At 39.3% G+C, this 22,769-nt stretch overlaps 1 protein-coding gene across 5 annotated transcripts in view; it reads left to right on the top strand.

Annotated features, from left to right (window-relative positions):
- Nucleotides 1-672: 672 nt before the first annotated feature.
- The window catches only part of PMFBP1 (polyamine modulated factor 1 binding protein 1), a 49,292-nt gene continuing 27,195 nt past the window's right edge, over nt 673-22,769 (top strand). For 2 of the 5 annotated variants that reach the window (XM_038538464.1, XM_038538465.1), the window contains exons 1-5: nt 877-1,032; nt 1,820-1,891; nt 7,264-7,419; nt 15,557-15,799; nt 18,763-18,984. In XM_038538464.1, coding sequence (XP_038394392.1) covers nt 1,841-1,891; nt 7,264-7,419; nt 15,557-15,799; nt 18,763-18,984 — 672 coding nt within the window. In that variant the 5' untranslated portion in view covers nt 877-1,032; nt 1,820-1,840. Of the gene's footprint in view, nt 807-872; nt 1,033-1,819; nt 1,892-7,263; nt 7,420-15,556; nt 15,800-18,762; nt 18,985-22,769 lie in introns of those variants that run through there. The other 3 variants (XM_038538462.1, XM_038538463.1, XM_038538461.1) reach the window with 3 other exon arrangements.

Below are 22,769 nucleotides of genomic sequence, written 5' to 3'. Positions count from 1 at the left end.
TTAGGTGCTGAACCAGGTTTAGAAGCTTGGTGGCCTGGAGCCCAGTGTAGTGTTTTTATGCCACACTATTTTTAATCTTCTCATTTGCCTAGTGCTGTAGATTAAATGTTTATGTCCCCCCAAAATTCATGTGTTGAAATTCTAATCCCCAAAATCATGATATTAGGAAGTGAGAACTTTGGGAGGTGATAGTTCAAAAGATGGAGCCCTCATGAATGGGATTAGTTCCCTTATAAAGAGGCTACAGATCACTCCCTTTCCCTTACAGCCCTGTAAAGTCACAGCAAAAACAAAAACAAAAACAAAAAAACACAAAAACAAAAAAAAAAAAACAAACAAAGAAAACACAGCTGTCTCCAATCTTCTGGCAACTTAATCAGGGATTTCTCAGCCTCCAGAACTGTGAGAAATTTCTATTGTTCATAAGCTACTCAGTTTGTGATATTTTGTTATCGTAGTACGACCAGCTAAGACACCCAGTGTGGAAGTCATTTGTGACATTCACCAACATTTCCTTTAAAGGATAAAGGAAGAAGTCAGGCATAGCTGTATGACTTGTTTTGGCCAATGAAATGTGAGCAGAGGTGAAGTGTGTCACTTCCACTTTAAGAACCCGTGTGTTCCCTCTCTGCTGCCATGGCAACAGGCAACATAGTAGATGAAGTTCTACCAGCAAAGGACAATGAAGAGCAGCCCCAGCTGACTCATAAAGGACATGTGGCACAGTGAGAAACTTTCATGGCTTTAAGTCCCTGAGATTTGGGAGTTGTTTGTTACTGCAACATCACCTGGCCTCTCCCACCTGAGTAAGCCTGAGCTACATCCCCACTCCCATAATGCATCTCTGTGTGCAAAGACTAAAGAGGGCAAACACCCATGCAGCACATCAGAACACAACCCCATAAAACATTCCAAATTCCATGTCTCACTAGGATTCTTTCTTCCTCTTGGCTTATATTAGGGGTGGGGCATGTGGTTCATTGCAAAGAATGAGTATTTTGATAGCTTCTCATTCTTGGAACTATTCTGCAGGTAAGTGCCTGGTGGAAATTTCCTCTAGCCTTAGAGTGAAAAACATAATAAATTAGATTACTTTAATAAGTCAGTGCATTATGACCTGAAATACATCATCCTATACTTACACACATACCTGTGCAACAATCTTTGGTTTTCCCTGAGACTTTTTATATAGATAATTCTCAGCACTCAACAAGTTTCATAACTTTACAAGCACCAACATTATAGTAACCTGATACTTAAAAAAAAAAAAACCCTATATCATCAGATATTTCCAAAGTAACAGTTATAAATTAATGGCAGCTCCTCAAGGAGTAGTAAGACAGTCTGTGTGACCCTGGGTAAGTCTCTTGCCTTCTCTGGACTTCAGTTTCTTCCTCTGTAAAACAAGATTAGTAATAATGTCTACTTCCTAGGATTACCCTGCAAATGAAGGTAGGTTGTGCACATTCTGTCTGGTTCATAATTAGCGCATAATGTTAACTATAAAAGAGCCATTGAATACTTAACATAGAAAGTAAGATCATCCCAGAACTTTTGCTTTCCAAGAAACTGTGAATTCAGAAACAATTTAGTCTACCAAGTGTTGGTTTTTGGAAAAAGATGTAATCCCTTGGTTCTGTCTTTCTGGTGAAGGTGTTAACACACTTTTGAAAACACAGATGGACAGACAAGTAGGTATTGTTAAGGGTTTGGGAAGTTTCGCCAAGCTCTCTGCTGAAAGCACACATCCAGATGGGAAATTTTTAAAGGGTCAGGCTCATTTCTACTTTTACCATCTTAAATTCTTGGACTTTTGCAGGTTTATAACAAAGCTCAGAAAATGCTAAAGCTTAAAGGAGAAATGAGAGGTGCCAAGGAAATGAAAGATGAAGTAAGTCTCCTAAGTCTCCTACACGCATGGAGTTGACTCTGTGTTACAATGAACTTCTTTTCAAGTTTCATGATTCAAAATTCTAGTAATAAGGAATATTACTCAGCCATTAGAAATGACAAATACCCACCATTTGCTTTGACGTGGATGGAACTGGAGGGTATTATGCTGAGTGAAATAAGTCAGTCGAGAAGGACAAACATTATATGGTCTCATTCATTTAAGGAATATAAAAATTAGTAAAAGGGAATAGAGGAGAAAGGAGAGAAAATGAGTGAAAATATCAGTGAGGGTGACAAAACATGACATCTAACTCTAGGAAATGAACAAGGGGTGGTGGAAAGGGAGGTGGGAGGGAAAGTTGGGGTGGCTGGGTGGTGGGCACTGAGGGGGGCACTTGGCGGGATGAGCACTGGGTGTTATGCTATATGTTGGTAAATTGAACTCCAATAAAAAAAATAATTAAAAATTTTTAAAAATTCTAGTAATAAGCATCCCAGAATATCACAAAGAGAGGTAGACAACAGACGATAGCATTTAAGGAGCCCAGACTTGAGTTAGGTGGGTCGGGGTCCATATCTAATAGCAGTATAATACTGGGCAGGTTACTTACCTTCTCTGAGCTTTCTTTCCCTTACCTAGAAAATATGAATAATTAGCACCCATTTCAACTGTTTGCCACGAGGTTTAAGTAAGATACCACATGTAAAATACTAGTTCTTGGGACACAGGAAACATTTAAAAGATAGTAACTATTGTTGCCAACATTGTCTCTTGATCTGGAATGATATGGAAATGGAGTGTTTTCATTAGTCTAATATTTTGGTCAAACTGTGTTTACCTATTCCCTGACTTGTTCCAGAAAGCATTTAAGGGGGATGTTTAGATTATTGTAGGAGTGTCCCATACACAAAACACATACATTATGTGTATGTGTTATACACATAAAAGTGTATAACATATACTTTTAACAGACCTTCTATCAGGAGCTGAACAGTTTCTAAAAGAGGTGTTTCAGCTCCTTTCCTGCTGGATTACTGGAGGTAGCTGTACAGGATTTGCTGTATGTTCTGCAGGGAACAAGGATCTGGGATGGATATTATAGAAGGGCATTTCCTTATTCAATTGATATCTTTGGACCACCTTCAATGTGCCAGACATTGTTTTAGGGACTGAGGATAAAGCAGTGAACAAAACAAAGTTCTGTGCTCTCCAGAGCTTATTTTCTGGTAAAATAATTTCTCCAAAGATATGATGGAGAAAAGTATGTAGAAACTTTCCAAGTGCCAATAAAAATCAGCCCATATTCCATAGGTGGCTGACCTCTGCCATATGCCATGTGTATCCTAAACCATCTATTTATGTAGTGTGCCAATTTTTAAAGAATTTAGAGCACAATAAAATATGCTCATTCTTCACTAGATGAACAAAATTGGTTCCAAAATTTTTTGCTCACAGGCAAACCTTGTATAAGTGCCCATTAATTCCCATTTAAATAATAAAAAACTACAATGTTTTTTTCGATAGAAAAGTAAACTCAGGAATAAAGTTAATAATAGTAATAACAGTACTTGAAATTACTGTAGATAACTGTAAACTCCTATTACACAAGTAAAATGTAAAAATTCCTGAAGCAATGATAATTTTTAAGGTTTTATGCTTTTGAAAATCTACCTCTCATGAGAAATTGATACATGTTGAATGGTGGTAGTGGTTAAAAGTGGGTTTTCCATTGTTTGTTAAAGATTTGTCTTTATCCTCAGATGAAAAAAGATAATCTCCCAAAGATGATGATCTTTATGGTGTTATTGGTTGACTCCAAAATTACTCTGGAAACTTACACTCAAGTCTTCTTGTTCGAGTGCCAAATCCTTGATGGAATGCTGCCATCTTAAATCTTTGTAACGCTCTTGACTTCTAAAGTGCTTCTGAGTCACAAGCCTCAGTTTAACATCAGCTTCCTCCAAGAAGAAGCACGAGACGTATCTGTCAATACTTTGAAGTCTAGAGCAAAATTTCTTCCCATCTTTGGAAATGTGTATTCGAGAAGACATGCTCCTTGAAAAAGACCCATTGAATCAATACACAAAATTTGCTTCAGTAAACAATCTATTTTCCAGTAACTATCATGATTACAACTGTGGTACCAGCACTCACCATTTTGCCTGCAGTTGGCAGCTGCTGCTGATGTCACATGCCTTCAAGCAGTGACCAGGTCCCAACTTCGTATAAGCAAAACTGGGGTATCTGAGTGCATGGCTTACGTAACTGAAAACTCACCTAGCAGCAGAAGCTTGTGATTTCAGCCTTCATTAATGGCTTCAGATCTAGAACAAGATCAGATGGTGCCTGAGGGTCAGGATTATGACTCTCAGCTCCTCTCATGACCCGGTACTGGTTACAGAGCTTTGATTGATGAAATGTCAGATTAAATCAATTCCTGCCACATATTGATACTCAAAAGGCATCTGCCTGGAATTTAGCCTTCATAAAGTAGATAGGATTAGAAATAGTGTACAGTGACCTCTGTGCAAGATATTAGCAAGAAATTAGGTTTACTGGAACCTCAGAAACACTTGCATTTCTTGGAGTTCTGAAATGAGCACATCCTTTTCTTACAGATTACCTATAGAAAAATTTTTTGTTGTGCATTGGAATCACCTCATCACTCTCACAGCATTTTCATGCCTGTTCTGATGAATAAAAACCCCTGTATGATTTGGACTTTAGGAGTAAATAGTTCGGTTTTGATTTCAAAAGCAAATTTCATTTGACATCCAACAAAACACATTTGTTATTCAATTGGTTTATGAAATCCTCAAAGAAAGAATTATTTATTTCAAGGCTCTTGTTTTCTGAATGAATAAATTGCCTCAGAGACTCTGAGTCAATGCTAATGTCCAAATTAGATGAGATCATCTACATTAAAGATCCAATTCTGAAGTCCTGTTGGTGCATTAGAATGGGGGCAAACAGGCTTCTACTCAGAAGACATCTAAAACTAGAGGGAGAGGGGTTTTTTATTGGCCTGACAGAAAGAAGGCATTTAGCTTTTAAGTTGGAGAGGCTCGAGTTGTATATCATTGCTACTTTGTTAATGAGTCCACAGTGTGCCAGGCTCCATATGGAACAATCTGGTAACATGGTCCTCACTTTAAGATGTATGTATTCAGCATTAAGGCAAGAGTATAGAGCATTTGACACTTCCATAGAACAGGCATTGTATTGTCACTTAATCTGCTCATAGATGACAAAGAAAGAGTCCTGTGGCAAGAGGGGAGGAGATCCGCTAGGGTCTCAGTCCCCAGAGAGCCTCTCTTCCCTATTCCCAGTGTGGCAGCAACAAGAAAAGGAGTTTAAGGCACTAGAATCAAACTGCTGCTCCTTGTCAGGTCAAGGATTTTGTTTTCTAGTTAGAAAACAGTGTCTATACACCATTTTTTCTTTTTTCTTTCTTTCTTTCTTTTTTTTTTTTTTTTTTTTTTTTAGCTGCTCTACACATATTCTCTTAAGAGAGTCCCTGGCAAATTGTTGTAATGGTAATTACATGCTTGGGGCAGTTGACATCCACTGTTATTTTTCTGAAAGTGAGGAACAAGGGACAGGAGCAAGAGAGGAAGAGTTTTGAGATAATGAAATCCTTTTAATGACAGAGCCATGCCGTTAACCTAATTAAACTGTAAAGTGGTAAAAAAAAAAAAAAATCCAGGTACTAAATGGAAATGAAGAAATAAATCAGCTGAGACAGCAGCAGTTCTGGGAAACCTTCTGAATTCCGAATACTCTGACATTGCGGTGTCCGATTCTCGTGGTTATCCTCTGGCCCCTCGGCCTTGTGCAGAGGTCTCTTAAACTGACCTGTCCAGTAAGGCTTGATTTACAATGTCCATATCAGGTCTCCAGCTCCCCTGGGAATGAGTGTTATGTAGCTCATATATTTAAGAAGCCAAAGCAATCAGTGGAATATGGTGGTAGATCACTGGCTACAGGGTCAGAAGAGAAGAACTCTCCTCATTCTGCTGCTAACCAGCTATGGGACCTTGGGCACTGGATCACCTTACCATTTCTGTGCACCCACGGCTTGCTTCTCTGTGTTTTGCTCCTGAAACTCTCTTAGAAGAATTGCCCTTGGGCTATTGGGGTCACTTTGCTCATAAGAGCAGAGAGCTGAAACTCCTTGGGAGCTTATATCCTATGGGGCAACCCTTAGCCATTGACTGACTGATAATGAGTCTGACAGCCCAGCTTTTGCAGCTAATCAAGACAAACTCTGAGATGGAACTTACACTCCAGAGTTCCCTGCGGGATCACACTACAGTTACTGCCTAAAGGACTTTGTCTGAAATCATGCCCTTCACTGGCTTTTTTCCTCCTCCTTGTCCTGCTTCCTCCACTTGTTGATTTCTCTTGGGAGAGTTTCTTTAGTAGATGCCAGGAATCCTTGCCAAAGTGCCTACTCTGGATAACCTAATCTAAGATAAGCATCTACCATAAAACGAGGAGTCTCAGTTCCAGCATCTAAAACTCAAAGGTAGTAGGACTTGTCCTCTTGTTATGAAGAGTCTGCACAGCGATAGGACTAAAGCACCGGACAGGTTCACAAAGAGCTTCTTCCTGATTTCTTTTCATACCGTTACCACCCACAACACTGGCAGTGGAAGGGGGCATCCTAGTGTGATGGGGCACTCACTTTCTTACCACAGCTCTACAACCCCAACCCTACCCAAGTTACTTTGCTCCATACCCTCTATTTTAATCTCAATCATTAATTTCCATTCTGATCTAGTTGTAATTAGCTAATCTTTTTCACTCGTAATCAAAGACAGATTATCCTATGCAATCAGCCCAGGGATTTTACTTTTATTCTCCTTGGTCTACATCACCAAAAAGCACTAGGTTTACAGGTAAGGGAGGTCTTTTGGTTTAGTGGGCAAAAGAGAAAGTTAAGACACTTCAGAATCCACATTAACTCCATCACTGATTCACTATAGTCCTGACAAGTTCATTTGACATCTCACTATGTTCAGTTCATCAGTGCCAGAGCCATTAATATTTATAGACAGTCTGGTAGGTGCCTGGAATTATTCTAGGCACTGACTTCCTCTTGAAAAACAGGGGAAGTGTCTGTGATGTACCCACAGCAGTGGGTGAAGATTAATTAATGTAAATAAGTAATTGTCTGAATAATGCAGAGCACTCAGACACCTTGCAAATGGATACTGTGTAAATGTTACACTGGATGAGTAATAACAGCCAAGAATTGATGGACAAATTTCCAGCAAATTTAAAGTCTCTGTCAACCAGTTAAGTGAACGAAAGTAAGCATTTTCTTGATAGTTTATAATTGATGCTTTTGTTTTTTGACTGCCTAGGCGGGGGAGAGAGACAGAGAAGTGAGCAACCTGAACAGCAAGCTCTTGAGCCTGCAAGTTGACATCAAAAATCTGCATGATGTCTGCAAGAGACAGGGGAAGACCTTGCAGGAGAATCAGCTCTGTGTGGAGGAGACGATGATGAACAGCAGCCACGTAAGGAATTGAGCAGCTGCTACCCACCTTTGCTCCCTCAACTTCCACCTCTGTTCCCTTGGGCAGGAACAATAATAGAAAATTCTTCCACTAGTCATTCATTCAAGAGCATTTATTGAGCAGGCAATGAGAGAGAATTCAACACATATACCCTATAACACACATACACACAAAAACCCCATCCCTGCCCTCACGAGTTTTCCATTTAGCTATCTCCAAGGCCATCTCCATTCGAGGCCCTGTCTTTTCCTTATCTGCCCTTTCACATCTGGATTTGCAACACCTGAGGCCCATTGTCCTGAAAAGACCAAATCATAGTTATATAAGGAGAGTAGCATCTCCTAATGGATTTTAGAAAAACTTCTAAATCAACCATGAAGATAACAACTGTCCCACTACTCAGAGGTGTCACTTCTCAGGAGCAGGTGATCTTTGTTGCCCCATCATCAGCTCTCTGCCTACAAGCTTTTCTTCTGGATGCAGGAACCCAGAAGCAGCTCTCTACCAATGACCGATGGAGAGATGGTGAAATAACCTCTCTCTCTCACCCCTCAGTCTTAGAACACTCCAGGCATGCTCTTTGCTCTGTCCCTGGCGTTCCTCAACAGGACCCTGTGCCAGCTGCCTATAGCGGGAAGTAAGCTGATAACACACTCTTCAGCAGCTCACTTCCTTTCGTTGTCTCATTTCTTCACCTACCTACCTGAGTTTCCCAAGATCACTTCCCACGTAAACCCCTACTTGACACTCAGTCCCTTGACACAGGGCTTGTTTCCAGAGGTGTGTGAGCCAAGATACCCGGTAACATTTGGCCTGCACATGTGTAAACAGTGGCATGATCATCTTCTCCTGGCATGACTATCTTTTTTGAACCAATACTTACCTGTAGACCAGGCAGTTCATCAGCTGAGGCAACTTCATTTCAGCCTCAGGTTTTCTGTCTTTGGAAACTCTAGTGCTAGGGTCTGTAAACCAGTCTCTAAATTTATCCCCCTAAGCTGGGGAGCCATCTGGGAAATATTTTCCCATAGCTCTCTCACAACTTTGGGTTTACAAGAATGCCTTACCTGCAGTCTTCATTTCCTTTTGAATCCTTGACAAACGTGAAGCATGTACCAGTTGCACAGACCTGTCACTAGACCCCCAAGTCAGCCTTAGCTACTATTTAAGACTCCACTGTCTTCCACATTTGTGGTCAAGGATCCAGTCTCTCTTAATTGTGTCTGTTAGAGCTCTTCTAGGACTCACCACCTCCCTAAGGAAACCACAGATTGTTCTGCAATTCCCTAAAAATTCATACCAACAAAGTAATTCCACCTTATCTTACTGAGTGTTACTGTCCTTTCCTTAGGAGGTCACAAACATAGAAAAATCCATTGGTTTTCTTAAATGGATCTCAGGAAGAATATTATCATAATTTATTTCTTTCTAAATATTAACATTTTAGGATATTTTCACCATTGCTGCCACAAGTTTATTTATTCCCCCAGTCAGGAAAAGCCATGTGGTTTATAAATGTACCTAGCAACTTGGAGGGAGAAAGGTATTAAATCGCATTTTATTATTCTAATTGCCCAGAAGAAGGTCTAACAGCTTGAAATAAGCTTTAAAACAGGATCTTTTTTTCCCCTAGCACTTAGTGCAGAATTTAAATTGCAGGCTACGCATACAAATACACAATTAGATGTAGACTTATACTCATCACTCAGAAAATCCCTGCAAGATCTGCCCTCTACAAGGAAATGTAACATGGGACCAAAGAGGAAACCCAAGAATTTGTGAAATTTTTGACTAATATCTAACAAGGATCTGGAGAAATGAGCCAGAGGTCATAGTTCAAAATTGCAGTTAGGAAAGAAAATTAAAAATCTACATCAGACGTTATGTGTAAGTATGGGGGAGGGAGTAACCTTATAAATCAAGAATATGTTATGCTCCAAAACTTAGGAATGAAGATAGGACTAGGATGAAGCAAATGAGTACATAGGGTGCAACATTTACAGGGAACTCCTCAGGTGCCAACCCTGAGCTTGCATGCCACCTCCCCTGCCCCCCCACCCCGATTGAATGCCTCCTTAAAATTTGCACCTCACTTGTCCCACTGTAGTCCTGACCCTGCCCAGGAACCAAAAGAGTGCCTCAGTTAAAGTGAAAGTAGAAAAGAACAGAGATATCATAATAAAAGGATGACCAAGTTAGGAAAAGAAAGGTCTTTCTGAGCAATTGCCCAGGCCCCTTTGGCCCTGGTGGTACCATGGGGATTATACTCTGATATTTAGTAAGCCCAGATTGTCAAACTCATCTTTGAAGTGGATGAATGACACTATTCTTAGCATAAAACTATGTAAAGAAGTTTGATTTCTGAAGATAAAAGTAACTAGTTGAATATGGGTTAATACCTCCTTGATGGAAATTATGACACAGAAATATCACTTTGAGTCATTGGAAATGACAAAAAAAAATTTTTTTTTAAGTGGAATTGCTAAATACAATGTGGGATCTGGGATTGGACCCTGGAACAGAAACAAACAAACCTTAGTGGAAAAACTGATGAAATCCAAATGAAGTATGTAGTTAAGGTAATAATAATCTACCAATGTTAATTTCCTAGTGGGACAAATGCACCTCAATTATGTAAATGTTAACCTTAGGGACAGATGGGCGAAGAGTAAATGGGAACTCTATATACTACTTTTGCAATTTTTCTGTAAATCTAAAATTATTCTGACATTAAGAGGTTTTTTTTTCTTTAAAGGGACTCTCTGGTAAGCAGAGCTCACAGATGAGAAAAATGTCTAAACCATAAAGATGTATCCAAAAGAAATGCATATCATTTGAACACCCAGTTCTATACCAATACAAGAAAGTACAAGAAATGTACTTTATAGAGGATATAAAAAATAATTGATAAACCTATCTAGTGATAAAAGGCTAACCCAGAGTTACAGGGAAAATATCCCATTTAACACCTCAAAGATAGGGAAAGAAGTTCATGGCAATGACTGGGGAAAGATGAGACTTTCAGTTCTTAAATGAAGGGGAAAAAGCAGCAGGGATCCAGTTACCAGAGTAATGCCAACCTGAGACAGAAAAGAACGCAAACTAGAATAGGGAATAAAATGGTTAAAAAGTATTTTGAAAAGCCGCTTTAGGCAAATCAGCAGGACCTGATGACATACTTTGAAGAGTACTTAAGGAATTGGCAGGTGTTATTACATAGCTGCTAGCGATTATTTTTGAGAACTCAAGAGGATAAAGAAAGTCCCTGTAGACTGAAAAAGGGTAAATGAAGTGCTCATCTTTTTAAAAAGGGAAAAAGGACAATCCTGGTAATTATAGGCCTGTCAGCTTAACTTCAATATCAGGGAAAATATAGAACTTAACATCAATCAATTAGCATCAACTTGAAAAGCACAAAGTATTGGGTAGAAACCAAAGTGACTTCTCAAAAGGCAAATCATGCCAGGCCAATTAATTTCCTTCTGTGATCAAGTAGCCACATAGGCAAGGAAAGAGCAATAGCTATAATCTCTTTGACCATAAGTACAGCTGAAAAATTGACTAAATATGAGAACAGGTTCCTACTGGTGGCCAGTGCTCTCCATCTTTTAAGACAGCTAGGGCCTGGATAGAAATCGATCTGAGAAACATGGTGGACCAGACATCCTCTTGAATCATGTCCAACTCTGGATGATAACTTCAAGAACTAATCTTACTTTGGAAGATTACTTCCAACTTGCTCGCTTTCCCCAAATCTCAGTTTAAAACTCAAAGCAGAATCTAATAAATATCTAATAAAATGTCTATGTCTTCACTAGAAAGAAAACTTTAAAAAAGAAGACAAAGAGGCAATAGGAAATGCATTGATGCCTTTATCATACCGCTTTCTGTCACATATATGAGTGAAATGTAGGCTTAATCTATAGCATGTGATTTTCTATTTATTTAGAATTAAGAAAAATAATCTTTTGAATACTTAAGGATAAATAAGTAGAAATTTAATAGGTCCCAAATAAGTCTAGGCTTTTCTCCAAGACTTTGAAACTTGATTCCTCTAAACCCATAGGTATCTATAGTGTACAAATGTTTAAAATTCTCACTCAAGGAAACTGCAGTTTCTCTGCAGATATGAGCAATTCTTGGATCTTTCCAACCAGACAGATTTGGTCAAGTGCTATGTTGGCTCTGTACTGTAAGACTTGAATGAACTCTCGTCATCTGGTTCGTCTATCATGTTACCTCAAATCAAAATTAAACCCAGAAGATTCGACATGACCTCTGGGGAAGAGAAATTACTAACAGTTCATTGGTATCACTGATAGGTTGCTAAGCTTTATACACATAGAAAAAGACATGTGTCTTTTAAGCCAAAGAATGATTACGAACACACCTAAGAATATATGATGTACATGTAGCATGTACAGGTAGCATGTACAGCATGCTAGGAGGGGAAGCCCTACAGAAAAGGTTTGGCTTAGGGGATCCCTGGGTGGCTGAGCAGTTTAGCACCTGCCTTAGGCCCAGGGCGTGATCCTGGAGTCCCGGGATTGAATCCCACATCGGGCTCCCTGCATGGAGCTTGCTTCTCCTTCTGCCTATGTCTCTGCCTCTCTCTGTGTGTGCCTCTCATGAATAAATAAATAAAATCTTTTAAAAAAAAAAAAAGGAAAGAAAAAGTTTGGCTTAAAAAAAGCACTTCTTTCATTCTTTTGTATAATGAAGAGAAAACAGGGACATGAAATAAGAAGAGAATGAACGAACAATGAAGAGATCACAGTTAGTTTTCAACCAAGTCACGTATACCCATCAGTGGAGAGGCACGTCCAAATCAACAGTTACACATGAGCACTTGAGGGACTAGGAATCCAGTTCCTTAATTGTCAGAGTTCAAGCCAACTTCAACAAAGCCAAGAAAAACAGAATTTGAGCATAATCTAATAAGGATTTGTTGGGTATCTGCTTCAGTAAAATAAGCCCTCTCAATTAACCCTACCCCAGGATGTTCACTCCTTTGCTTAGTTCTAGCCACATTAGGTATTTATTCTTGACCATGTCTTTTTCCAAGTAGCATCCCCCCCTCCCAGCTTACCTGTGTAGACAGAAGATTTGGGCTGTTAAACATCCCCTGATATGTTTATGTGTGCATGAGCACCCACACACACACACCACTTCCAAGTCCCTTCATGGATGAGTTGTGAGAATAGCAGCATTCTTATCTTGAAAAGAATGAGAGCACTTAACTAAAAACATTTAATATAAATGTTGGCAATTATAGCTGCACAGAGTAAATACAAAATTCAGCATTGTTTGGCTTAAGAAAGAAATGTCATTAGCTTCTCTTCAGCCACACACACCAGATATTCAGGCCAAGAGTTCAGCTTCTTGCCTAGGATTTCTTTTGCTGGTGACCATAGTGGTGAACTTCCTTTAGCTTACCCAAGTGGCCCCCACTCACTCTCACTGGAGAAGATTTTTCCTCTTTTCAATCCCAGATCTCACAGAATTAATCTCATTAAAACTCCATCTTCAGTTACTCAGACCAAAACCTTGGAGTCATCTTGCCTTGGATAACCATCATTTCCCACCATCCCACATCTAACACAGACACAACCAAATTTGTCTGGTTGAGATCTACTTTCAAAATATATCCATGATCCAACCATTTCTCCCAACTTCCAACTTGGTCCATGTCACCATCCCTTCTTCCCTGCATTCTTCTCTGCCTCCTTGCTGGTCTCTCTGCTTTGGTCTTTGCCTCCCTACAGTTGATTTTCAGTACAGCAGCCAGTGTGTCCTTTGTAACATCTAAAGGACATAATTTCGCTTATCCATTCAGTACCTTCCAATGTCCTTTTATCTCACTGAAAGGAAAAGTTAAGGTCTTTAGAATGGCCTTATATGGCCCTAAAGGAGCCGACCTCCCTTTCCTTTCTCACCTCATCTTGTACCACTCTCCCCCTTACTGTCTCTGCTCCAGCCAGAACAAAGTGGCTCCTCAGACACCACCAGGCACCTCCCACCTCTAGACCCTAGCTCTTGCTACTATCTCTCCTTGGAATGTTCCTGCTGCAGATTCCTACCAGGTTCCTTCTCTGCCTCCTTCCCGTCTTAGCTCAAATGTCTCCTCAATGTGGTCCTCCATGAAAATACTTAACTCAATATTACAGCTGCTACCATGCAAGCATTCCTCATCTCTCTCCCCTGCTTTACTCTCCTCCACAGCACATTTCCTTTTAATACACTACATAATTTATTTATTTAACTTGCTGTCTCCCCCCTCCCCATAGATGCAAACTGCATGAAGGCAGGGATTCTGTTTTGCAAACTTCTATATCTCCATTACCTCTACAGTGCTTGACATGTGGTAGGTACACCACGATGTTTGCTAAACAAATTCATTAAAGGGAAGTATCACATCCATACATGGCTACTATGTTAATGCTCATAGCAGCAATATTCAGGATAGCCAAAAACTGAAACAACCCAAATGTCCATTAACTGGTGAACAGATAAACAAAATATGGTATATTCATATAATTCAGCAATAAAAAAGAATAAAATACTGATTCTTGCTATAACTTGGATGAACCTTAAAACATTATGCTAAGCAAAAAAAGACAGACACAAGATGTATTGTATTATACAATTCCATTTATATGATATATCTGGAAAGGGCAAATCCATAGAGGCAGAAAGCAGATTAGTGGTTGCCTGGAGCTAGGGTAGGAACAAGAGTGGCAAATGGGCAAAAGGAAATTTTTTTGAGCCAATGGAAATGTTCTAAAACCGGATTGTAATAATGGTTGCACAACTCTATAAATTTTCTACAAATCATTGAACTATACACTTAAAGTGGTTAAATTTTATGATATATAAAGCATACCTCAATAAAACTGTAAAAAAGAAAATGTTAAGTTCAGAAAGTTTGAAAGTACTCTGTTAATGAGGCCAAGGCCACATGCTCAAATTTTGGGAAGCCAATGAGATTGCCTGTTCTCTATTTCCTACTTTGCTTTGATACCTAGCTGTGTGTAAACCTCTAGTCTAGGTCCTATAGAAGCACACATGGCCCCTGCCCTCCAGGAGTTTATAATCTAAGTAGGAGATAAGATACAGAGAGGTCACTGCAATGCAAAGCAGAATGTGAAATGCCATAGCCAATAAAATCTATGGTATTGGTGCAAAGGCAGCTTTGCAGGGAAAACAAGAAGGAGAGCAAAAATTGGACAGGATTATTTATAAGTAGGAAGATAATAAACAGATGGGAGTTAAAGAACGCCCATGAGGCACCCTCTTTATCCACCTTTCACATGTCATCAGGGATGTTGGGCAAGAAAATATAGAAACTTCAGTGCAAAGACCCCACCTATACTGAAATAAACAACTCAGGGATGTATCCTACCAGCAGCATGCCTGATATAAAGTAGGTGCTCAACATATGTTTATTGAATAAATGGATGAAAATGTAAGATGGGTCTAGCAGCATTTCAAGTTGATTGTGGATTGGCAGGAAAAGATCTCTCATTCTCCATCTCTCTCTTTCTCTCTCTCTCTCTCACATACACATACACACACACACACACACACTCAGCATTTACAAGGTCACATCTTCCTTCGGGAGGAGAAAACAGATGTGCCTGAACAATTTCTCTGCCTCCCATTTCCCAGCATTCCAGAAAACTATTTCTCCAAGAGCCCACCCAAGTGTTTACCCTTTTATCTAAATCGAGTTTAGTCCAAGAACTCTGACCAGAAATCCATTGCCTTCTAGATCAATTGGGTTATCTTTAAATGTGAAGACAAAAAAAAAAAAAAAAGTGTATTATTGTGTGTATCTTTATACTACTTTCTAGGTCCTTTAGGTGTATGTTTTTTCTTCTGGCCTAAATAGTATGAATGGTAGATCTAACTAATAGGAAAGAACTAGGTTTTTTTTTTCTTCTTTTAAATTCTCCTTACAGGGTGGAAATACAGAATGATGTTTCATTGTGGATAGAATGAAATGTTTAATAAGTGCTCTGTGGGTGAAAGGATGGATAGATGGATGTCAATGATTGAACAAATGAAAAATATCAAAGAATGAATGCATACTTAGTGACAACCTATGCTTTTTTCATATATTCTATCTGAATTGCAGAATAAGAAACAAACATTAGCATTTGAGAAGTCGCAGATGGAGTTTGAGCCCAGTAAACAGTGCCATCTGAGACAACTCCAACAACTCAAGAAAAAATTGCTAGCCCTTCAGCAAGAACTAGAGTTTCGCACAGAGGAGTTACAGACTTCTTACTGTTCCCTCCTGCAGTATCAGTCCCTCCTAGAGAAGCAGACTTCTGACCTGGTTCTTCTCCACCATCACTGCAAACTGAAAGAAGATGAGGTATAGATAGAATAACTATGGAAATGTCCCCAAGCCCATGTACCTACAGAAAACAGGTCACATCTACTAGAAAGCAGACACTGGCCTTACAGAGGAGAGCTTCTCTACATCTTGAGCAGGTTTTATCAAATTTCCCTCTTTAATTCTTAATCTTTTTGAAGCTGAGCAGAGGGAACTAAACAGAATGGCATAATTGGGTGAGAGCTCCAGTATCAATATATGTGGGACATGTGATATGTGTGTGACTTGTGTGTGTGTGTGTATGTGTGTGTGGTGTGCATATAGGTCCATCACTTCCATCCAATTACCATTGCAATTTAAATGCAAAAGACTCTTGGTCTCTGAGGGTTATAAAAAAGGTATAAAGTCCATTAAATGAACCATTTTTAGAAAAATCAGATTTTGATAATACATAAATTCCTAGCACTTGGATAGCTGATAAGATAACCAGACATTGAGTCTGAGTCAATCATTGAGAGTACCAGATTGGTCATTTATTTTCAGGCTGGAGTTTTAGATCATATAGACTTAAGTGTATTCTGGACATTCATTTCCATTCATGTCCCAAGATAGTATTTTTTTTAAACCAGAAAAAGCATCCTTGTGGAATCCTGAGTAAATTCCAAAGACCAAAACTATAGAATATAAACCAGTTGAGCAGTGGTAACACTAGCAGCAGTAAAACTATGGCTTCTAAGTGATGAGATACACAACCTCCCCCAGAATTTCCTTCCTTTGCATTAGAGGTAAAATTCCAAGGACTGTCTAGGATGGTGATATTACTTAAGGACTAATTCCAGGGGCTGTATGAAGGGACTTAAAGAATGTAGAATTTTTAAAAAGAAAATATTATGAGAATTTACTGAAAAGGATTGAGAGGGAATGAAACAGAGAAAGGTTATCCTACAAAATATAATTAAGGACAAAGCCTGTGAACATAAACAATAGTTTAATAAAACTAAAGCAAGGCTGTGTTAAAACTGGCAATTCTTAAACAAGAGTCCAGCCTGAATACAGCGATCCTGAATTAGTTGGGATTCTATTTGGCTGCATGTAACAGAAAACCCCAAAGTAATAGTGACTTAAGATAGTTTCTTTCTCTGATATAAAAGAAGGCTAGAGATAGGTGGTCTAGGACTGTTACAGGAACTGCATGTATCATCAGGTACCTAGGATCCTATGTTTTGGGTCCACCATCATCAGCTCAAAACTTCCACTTTCTAGATCTCCTAAGGTGTCTGCTGGAGCTCCAACCATCATATCCCCACCAGGGGAGGAGGTGGGGAAAAAAAAGACACACTCTTCTCTTTTAAGGACACTTTCCAGAAGCCCCACACAACTTTTATTTATGTATCATTGGCCAGAGTTAGTCAAATGGCTACAGCTACTTCCTGGGAAGCCAAGGAAATGTATTTTAGTGACATGCACTACTGTCCCAAATAAATTCAAGGCTCAACTACTAAGGAGGAAGGGGAGAATTGATATGGGATCTGGTAAGTAGTAGTCATTAAAAATGACCTCAAGCTGGGAAAACATTGGAAAAAATTACTCAAGCCATTCGGCCAAGTTTCCTCAATACTTTGCTGTACAGTAGCATCAAATTTCTGTCTAAGGATGAGTTTCCCAACAGCAGAGCCTAAGACAAGGAGATGAATGTAAAATAGCTAATTCAGGAGATGATCCCAGAGGGAGGGTGGAGAAGTGAATCAAAGTAAGGCAGGAAGCCCATAAAGAAAATCACTATTAAGATCACTGCAAGGGCACCTGGGATTCAATCCCTCTGGAGAACTCTAGGAGGTAGGACAGGACATGCCTCGGAGTGATCCCAGCCAACCACCCAGTCATTGGTTGAAGGCTGCACCAGAAGGTGTTAAGTCCTCCATACTTGTAACCTGCCTTGTCCTGCTCCTCTCCTTGAGTGGGCTCCTGAAGCCCAGGCATCCCTCAGGCAAAGAGCTGAAGATGCTTGTGATAGGGATGGGTTTAGCATTCAGAGGAACGGTGAGTGCCATGGGAATGTGAGCAAGTCACTGGTAGATACTTATAAACATTTGAATATAAAATATTCCTTCCCTCTTCCCCTTATCTGATAAACTTCTCAAACTAAATGACCTTTTCTTAGGAGGAACTTCAAATGGCAGGCAGCAAGTATAATTAGCTTAGAGCAACAGAATGTGTTCTATCCAAATTCTACACTGAAATATTTGAACCAAAATGAAACCTTCCTGCTCTTAACTCCTTCAACACATGTAACTCTAGGCATACAGTTGAGCATGCTCAGCTGTATACAGTTGTTTGCTAGTTGTAAATCATATCTTCCCAAAATTGTAAGAGTGTAAACTCTTTGAGGGAGGAGCCTGTCTTATAGATATATACTCCCTCAGCATCCAAGACATTGTTTATGAGTACTCAATAAATGTCTGTCAGTTGGTTGACTAATTAATCGATTAGGAAGAGATGTAATCTATATAAGAATTGTGCAAGTCCCAGAGGAACTTGGGGTTGTTCCCCTAGTCTCTCTCAGGAACTTTGCTGTGTGCAGGAGGGACTCCACATTTTCTAAATTAGATCCCTAGAGAATACCTAGGAAGCAAAGAATACTGGCACTTGAAGCCCTTAAAAAAATGGAGCTATACAAATTCATTCCCATTAATCAACTAACAAGTCTTTATTGAGTTTTTACTACATGCCAGGCAGGATGGGAAAGATAATGGTCCCTGCCTTTAAGAAACTTACCATCCAAATAGGACAATCTTTTTTTTTTTTTTATTTCTAATCATTAACATTCTGATACTATATATATTAGCTTTTAAATCTGTGCTGGGCCTATTCTGTACATACAATTCTGTACATCTGGGTTTCCAGTTAAACATAAGATTCCTCTGCATGGGGTCTTATAGCCATACCCATTCCTCATTAGATGTTTCCATGAATTCATTGTGGTTCCTTTCCTACACCAACAGGTGATTCTCTATGAGGAGGAAATGGGAAATCATAATGAGAACACAGGGGAGAAGCTCCATTTGGCACAAGAGCAACTTGCTTTGGCTGGGGACAAGATCGTCTCCCTGGAAAGGAGCTTAAGCCTCTACCGGGATAAATACCAGACTTCCCTAAGCAACATTGAGTTACTGGAGTGCCAAGTGAAGATGTTGGAGGGGGAGCTCAGCGGGATCGTCAGTCAGGTAGGACTCACACCAAGCCGCTCCAGCAAGTGGACATGATCCCAGCTGGTCCCTGAGTAACACTCCCTGCCTTCTCTGAGGGAAACCCAAACGTTCAACCAGATGTCCTTCCCTCCCTCGAGCTTTGTAACCCTCAGCTTTCAATTTCCAGTCTTCACATCTCCTTTCAGATTCCTCCTTAGGAATTTTGAGGCTCCTTAATTAATATAAAGTGCCAGCACTTCAAGTAAGGCAAAAATCCAAATACCAAATGAGCTCTCAAATCTTCCACATTCTCATAGGGACCTGGCTGGGGGCCTCTTCTCAGTCACAGGACTCATGCAAACCGCGACTTCAGGATCAAACAGGAGGTGAAACCCATGAAAGATAACAAAGAGCCAAAATGCCTGAATCTTTCTTTTTCTTTTAATTGCTTTTTTTTTAATTACACAAGTAATACAATGGCAGAGGCTCCCTAGACAGAATCACAGAGATTAAATGTGAAAGTCTGCTTTCAGCCTCCTCTACCCTACTCTCCTCCTGTTAGGTAATCACTTGAATAATCTGTTGGGAATCTTCCTCAGTCTTTTGTTATACAGTTACACATATAAATGGTTAGGGTTTTCTTTTTACATAAATGGGTCATTTTACAAATGTGGTTCTACACCTTGCTTTTTAAATGTGTATCTTGACAATTTCCTTTAGTAACTACCTTGTATTCTATGGTGTGACTCTACCATCTACTGACCTATTTTGTCTATTACAAACAAGCTGTAATGAACATCCTTATTCTCATGGAATAATCTCCTAAAGTGGGGATTGCTGGGTCAAAGGATATGCTTACATTTAATGTTTAAAGATACTTCTAGGGCGCCTGGGTGGCTCAGCGGTTGAGTGTCTGCCTTTGGTTTAGGGTATGATCCTGGAGTCTGGGATCGAGTCCCATATCAGGCTCCCTGCATGGAGCCTCTTCTCCCTCTGCCTGTGTCTCTGCCTCTCTCTGTGTCTCTCATGAATAAATAAAATCTTAAAAAAAAAAAAAAAAGATACTTCTAAATTGAATGCCAGAAAGATTCTACACTTACCAATTATTGTTGGCAAATTGACACTTTTACCAACAATAATTAAGGGCACTCCCCCACACTAGCGTGGTACAGGAAGTTGTGCTTTCAATCTTTTTAAGTCGTGCTAAACAGTTGCATGGGGAAAGAAAAAGTTTTCTCATTACAGTTTTCATTTCCTTTAGTTCCAACAGTTGTGGGTTGGGTTCCTCCAGGAAGCAGACTCTGAGATGGATTAGCACGTACTATATTTTTTAGAGAGAGCCCTTGGTATCAACACCTGTGAAAGGAAGGAGAAGGAAGCAGGGTTGGGCAGAGGGAAAAGTTGAGCTGTGGTGTGGTCCCAGCAAAGGTCTCTGCCAACCCTATGGGAGTTCTAGGGTTGGATGGATGTTCAAAGGGGTCCCAAATTGGGGGGATGGGAGTTGGCCTTTTACCACTGTGTTGATCAGTTATGGATGTGAGCTTCCCTTAGGGAGAGGCATGACTTGGAGCAAAGCAGTTTTCTTCAGTCCAGGTAGTCTCCTTTTCTCAGGGCAGCACTGCCAGCAGCTGGAGTAGGAGGTAAGTCCTTCCTTGCTGAAAAGGCCTGGAGGCACATCACAGTGCCCACTACACTAAAAAAGTATGGAGCACTGTTCATAAGTATGGGTCATGTGGCTTTCCATGTGATGAATTCCTTGTTTAAATCTTGAACCTATTTTTTATTACATATTTAGGCTTTTTTTTTTTGTATTGACTTATAGGAGCTTCTTCATATATTACAGGTAATAATGTTTTATTACACATGTTACAAATATCTTCTCTTAGTTTGTAACTTTTCATTTTACTCTATGAATGGTATTTGTTACCATACCAACGTTTTCTTAATTTTTATGGAGTTGAATTTCTCAGTCCTCCCTTATAGATTTTAGGTTTTCTTTCTTTCTTTTTTTAGATTTATTTATTTATTTGAGAGAGATAGAGAGAGCGTGGGAGAAGGCAGAGGGAGAGAGAATTCCAAGCAGACTCCCCATCAAGCACAGAACCTGACAGCCCAATCTCATGACCCCAAGATCATGACCCAAGCCAAATCAAGAGTTAGACACCCGACCAATTGAGCCACCCAGGCACCTCTAGGTTTTATTTCTTGCTTAGAAAGGACTTCTCTATTCCCAAGATTTTAAAAGTTTACCTCATTTTTTAGCACTTTTATATTTTTTATATTTCTATGTTTTTATCTTTAGTCCATCTGGAATTAATATGGATGGGTAGACAGATAATCTACATACACATGTAGATATATGACTATAGATTTATATAATTTTATGTTTACCAAAAGGGGCCTCCACTTGTCCCAACTCTATTTGCTGAACCCTTTCCCCACTGATTTGAATTGCCAACTCTATATGTATATATACTGATTCTTTTTGTTTTGTAAAGATTGTATTTATTTTTTCATGAGAGACACAGAGAGAGAGAGAGAGGAGACACAGGCAGAGGGAGAAGCAGGCTCCCCACACAGAGTCTGATACGGGACTCAATCCCAGGACCCTGGTATCACAACCTGAGCCAAAGGCAGACACTCAATCACTAAGCCACACAGGTGCTCCAATATACTAATTCTTGTGTACACATGGCTCTTTTTGAACTCTGTTCTTTTGACCTATTTGCCAGTTTTTGCACCAAGACCACAGTTATTTAGCGACTTTAACTGATAATATGTTTTGCTAGCTCCTTCAGAGCAGGTCCTCCTTTCTTGTTCTTGACATCCAAATATTTCTTGGCCATTTTTTACATCATCTTTTGATGAAATTTAGATTTATGTTGACTTACTTTCAAGTTATATATTAATTTGGGGGAAAATTAGCATATTCTGTGGGACATGACATGCTTCTACTTTTATTTAAGTTTACTTATTCACTCTTCAGTAAGATTTTATACTTTTCTTCATAGATTTCACATATTTCTTGCTAAGTTTATTCCTAGATATAGTACAGTTGTTATTGATTTTATGAGAACTTGTATACATTTAATTTTGTTAACTATTACTAATGTATAGGAAAACTCTTTTTCCATCACCTTATTAAAAACTCTCTGACCAGATTTTTCAGTGGACTGCTTGGTATTTCTAAATTGTTTTCCTTTTCAACATTCATACAACTTATTTTCTATCTTACTACATTTACCAGGACTCCCAAAACAGTGTAGAATTATAACATCCTTGCCTTCTAACATCTATAGGCATTAGATGCCTATAACATCTAAATGCTTCTCATTTTAAAGCAAACATTTCTAATATTTCACTATTAAGTATAATGTTTGTTCCTGGATGTTTGTTAATATTCTTTCAAGTTGAAGATGTGACTGTCTATATGTAGTTTACCAAGAATTTTTGTCAGAAATGAATGTTGAACTTTATCAGATGTTTTTGTTAGCAGCTATCAAGGTTATCATAGAGGTGGGTTTTTTTTTCTTTACTTTCTTTTTTTAAAAAGATTTTATTGATTTATTTGAGAGAGAGAGAGCACAAGCAGGGAAAGAGGCAGAGGGAGAGAGAGGGGGAAGCAGACTACCAACTAAGCAGGGAGCCTGAGACAGGGCTCGATCCCAGAACCCCGGGATCATGACGTGAGCTGAAGGCAGAGGCTTTACCAATTGTGCCACCCAGGGACCTGAGTATTTTTCTTTAATGAAGTGAATTACATTAATAGATTTTTAGTTATAGGACAATTTCCATGTTCTTGAAATAAACCTTACTTGATC

The sequence above is a fragment of the Canis lupus genome, chromosome 5 (genome assembly GCF_011100685.1).
Source record: "Canis lupus familiaris isolate Mischka breed German Shepherd chromosome 5, alternate assembly UU_Cfam_GSD_1.0, whole genome shotgun sequence".
In the NCBI taxonomy this organism is placed as follows: Eukaryota; Metazoa; Chordata; class Mammalia; order Carnivora; family Canidae; genus Canis; species Canis lupus.
The sequence above is the reverse complement of the archived record's forward strand: the minus strand, read 5'-3'. Positions and strand labels throughout refer to the sequence as shown.